We start from the raw sequence: 4,223 nt of genomic DNA, 5'->3' as shown, positions 1-4,223 counted from the left end.
CGCTTACCATCCAGCTAGTACGCAGACGACCTGCACTACCTGTCTACCTGCATAATCGTTTGCTACCTAATTATTATCAAAAAGAAAAAAAGAAAACATATTTATCGATAACTATATTTTGCCAAATTGGCAATCGTAGATGTATACATTGGATTAAAGCATCAAATACCATTAAGCCATAAAAACAATACCCAAACCTTACCTAATTCCTATCTAAAGATTTCTATATCACCTACATGATTAATGAATAACATATCTTTATTATTTCTTCAGGGGATTTGCACACCAAAATTAATGGGTGTAAGGGCGAAAACACCATGACCCAACGTACGATTAAGCTGGTCTTAGTAACATAATAAATTACTCTCGCGATTGTAATTAATAACAGGGCTATTAATATTTTTACTCATTAGGGAGAACATACGGCCCTAATAAAAAGGACTTGTAAAGGTGATTCCACAGAATTGCGGGTCACAATTCGAGAGTTATTTTTGGGTCACAAACAAAAAATACGGTAAGCATTAATTTGCATGGATTTGTTATATCATATGATAGTTTTTTCCGTTTCCGGTTCTCAAAGCGTAAACATCACAGTATTGTCCGTCTGCATTAAAACGTCATTTAAAAATAATAGTAGCTTCCCAGTAACAACTAATCAGTGCAGAATAAAAACCTGAAGTATCGTGGAGTGCAGTTTACATTTAAAAGTCGCGCCATAATTCCAACACACTGAAGAAATTAAGTTGAAAATATCGAAAAGTGAGGTCAAGAACTTGTCACAAGACATTGACAACATAATACGTAAGTCATCAGCAAACTGACAGAGACAATAGAGGTAAATCAGTGTTGCCAGAACTTAGTAATACGTTCCATTACACGCTTTTAAAAATGGAAGAACAATTTTTAATGTTATTTGATAAAATGAAAATTGAAATGCAAACTCAATCAGCACAACAAACAGAGACTATTACCAAAACAATAATGGATAGAATGGACATGAAATTGGAACCTATCCTAGCAGAAAATAAAAACTTGAAATTAAAAGTGGAACGGCTTGAAAAAGAGATCGAGTATCTAAAGAAGGAAAAGCGAAACAACAATATAGTCATTTTTGGTTTGAAGGAGGAGAATAATTCCACGTTAGAACTCCTAAGCGTTGTTTTGAAAATTTTCAGGGAGAGGCTGGAATTAAATGTGGAGGAATGGGAGGTAAACAAAATCCACAGAATTGGGAAAATAAACAAGGAGAGCGACAAACCACGGCCTGTCCTACTTTCATTTGTGAATAGCTTGAAGAAGAAAGAGATAATGAAAAAGAAGAACCTACTTAAAAACAAACGCATATATATTACAGAAGATTATCCTAAAGAAGTTATTGAAATAAGAAAAGCTTTACAACCTAAAGTAATCGAGGAAAGAAGTAAAGGTAACATTGCATACATACATTATGACAAGCTAATCATTAAAGAAAATAAATCAAACAAAGACAAAAGAAAAAGGGAAGTATCTCTGTCGCCTCAATCTAGCAGCCAACCCAAAAAACAACAGACATTTACGTCATCCAAAGCAAATCGCACGAATGCTTTCGATATAATGCGTGGCAGATCAAACTCACTTTCAATTTACCCTGGAGGAAAAAACCAATAGCAACTAAACATCGGCAAACGGGAAAACAAACAAAACAATGAAATAGGAAATAAAACAATTGGAAACAACATACCTCCCCCAAGCCGACTGGTCATCGTGGGGGAAAATGACCACGACCCTCTAAGGAAGAATTGCATTATATACAAAAAAGCAACTAATATCTACATAGCTACCCTCAATGCTAGATCATTAAGAACCCCGGAAAAACTTTTAGAACTCGAAACTGCTTTAGAAAATCTAAATTGGGATATACTAGGGATCAGCGAAGTAAGAAAACTTGGAGAAGGTATAATAGACAATGGACGATATATTCTACACTATAAAGGTGAGACACCAGGAATGCATGGAGTAGGATTTCTTATAAAAAAGGACATGGTGGACAAAATAGATGAAATCAAAGGAATTTCGGAAAGAATAGCTGTTCTTAATATAAAACTACCAACACAGAAAGACTATACATTGTGGACCATAATCCAAGCATACTCACCAACCGAATCTAACAAACCCGAGGATATCGAAAAAACTGAAAATTTCTACAGACAATTGCAAACTACTCTAAATAGTGCTAACAAGAATATCATCATAATGGGTGACTTCAATGGACAAGTCGGACTATGCAATAAGGGAGAAGAATACATAATAGGGAAACACGGATACGGTAAAAGAAGCAATAATGGCATAAGACTAGTCACATTTTGTTCTGAAAATAAACTAAGCATCCTAAATAGCTTCTTTCAGAAGAAAACTGCGAAGAAATGGACATGGGTCGCCCCCAATGGATTGTACAAGAACGAAATTGATTACATTTTATCGAATAATCCGAAAGCTTTTAATGATGTAACTGTAGTCAAAAATTTAAACTTTAACACGGACCATAGAATGGTTCGAGCAACACTCACGGCTGGGAATATAAAGAAAAGTAGGAAGTTCCACAATAAATATATAACTCCTATATTCACTGGGAATAGCGATACATATCTGGATAACCTGAACAGTTCATTAAGTAAGAAAATGAAAGGAAATATACCAATCCAAGAAAAATACGACAGGCTAGTAAATATACTTAAGTCAGAAACTAGAAAAACAAATGCAACCAATAAAAATATGATATCGTTAGAAACTCAAAATTTGCTTTACGAAAGGAAAGAACTTATAAGCAGGAACAAATCAAATATAAACCGGCAAAAAAATACTGAAATTAGTAAAAAAATCAATGAGCAAATAAGAAAAGACCGAAAATCAAAAAGAATAAATGTAATGAAGAAATATATTGAAAGAACGGGCGGTATTACAAAAGCCATTAAAGAATTAGACCAAATAAAGACGTGGATGCCAAATATGCTAAGAAAGGACGGAAATCGCACTGCAAAAAGATCTGAAATTATTAAAATTGCTACAGATTACTATCGGAATTTGTATCAGAATCACAATCTAAAAAAATCCGCGTCAGAACAAACAATAGTAGAACAAGAGGATCCACCTGACTTATTAAAAGAAGAAATAACCAGAGCTATAAATTCCTTGAAACGTGAGAAAGCTACCGGCCCAGATCGAATTACAAACGAAATTCTCAAAATATCAGTATCAGCCATTACTCCGCATTTAACAGAGCTATTTAATGAAATCATAAGATCTGAGTATATCCCAGATGACTGGACGAAATCAACAATAATACTGTTGCACAAAAAAGGGGACAAAAGTGATATTGGAAATTATAGGCCAATAAGTTTGATTTCGAACATTTACAAGGTATTCTCCAAAATACTACTATCTAGAATTACCAGGACTCTCGATGGAAACCAACCGAAAGAACAAGCGGGTTTTCGAAGCAACTATTCCACTATAGATCATATCCATGTAGTAAGACAAGTTATTCAGAAATACCAAGAATATAACAAACATTATTACTTAGCTTTCGTTGATTTTAACAAGGCTTTCGATTGCTTGGATCACCAATACATATGGGAAGCACTAGGTAGGCAGGGTGTAGAATCAAAGTACATTAGACTTTTAAAAAATATTTATGCAAAGAGCACTGCAACTGTTAGGCTGGAAACAACAGGAGAGGAATTCCCAGTAGGTAGAGGTGTCCGCCAGGGCGATCCGATATCTCCAAAACTATTTTCTGCGGTTTTGGAGATGATTTTCCGGGCCCTGGATTGGTCCCAGAACGGTCTGAATATCAATGGGGAAAATCTCAATCATCTTCGTTTTGCGGACGATTTGATCTTATTCTCAGAGTGTCCAAGAAATTTAGAGCAAATGTTACAACAGTTGTCGGATGAAAGTGCTAAAGCCGGGTTATCAATAAATACATCTAAAACTAAGATTATGACAAATTTCATACAAACATATACTATACGAATAAATAACCAAGAAATAGAATATGTAAATGAATATGTGTACTTAGGACAACTGATATCGACATCTAATTCCATGCAAAAAGAAATAGAAAGAAGAGTGACAAATACCTGGAAAAGATACTGGTCTCTAAGTGAAGTTATGAAAAACAATGAAATACCTATAGCATATAAAAGTAAAATATATAACACGTGCATTTTACCCTGCTTGACGTA

At 34.5% G+C, this 4,223-nt stretch overlaps 1 protein-coding gene across 1 annotated transcript; it reads left to right on the top strand.

The window, feature by feature from the left end:
• The first annotated feature begins 700 nt into the window (after nt 1-700).
• On the top strand, nt 701-1,779 carry LOC140744444 (uncharacterized). The gene has a single exon (XM_073076030.1). The coding sequence runs from the start codon at nt 889-891 to the stop codon at nt 1,645-1,647; it is 759 nt and encodes a 252-aa protein (XP_072932131.1). The 5' UTR covers nt 701-888; the 3' UTR covers nt 1,648-1,779.
• Nucleotides 1,780-4,223: the final 2,444 nt, after the last annotated feature.

Source organism: Epargyreus clarus, unplaced genomic scaffold (genome assembly GCF_041222505.1).
Source record: "Epargyreus clarus isolate Ecla_fem2 unplaced genomic scaffold, WU_Ecla_fem_2.2 ptg000008l, whole genome shotgun sequence".
Classification (NCBI taxonomy): domain Eukaryota; kingdom Metazoa; phylum Arthropoda; class Insecta; order Lepidoptera; family Hesperiidae; genus Epargyreus; species Epargyreus clarus.
This window is presented reverse-complemented; position numbering and strand designations above follow the sequence as displayed.

Excerpts from the sequence above, each read along its gene's own strand:
- LOC140744444 (XM_073076030.1), top strand. The coding sequence starts at position 889 with ATGGAAGAACAATTTTTAATGTTATTTGATAAAATGAAAATTGAAATG.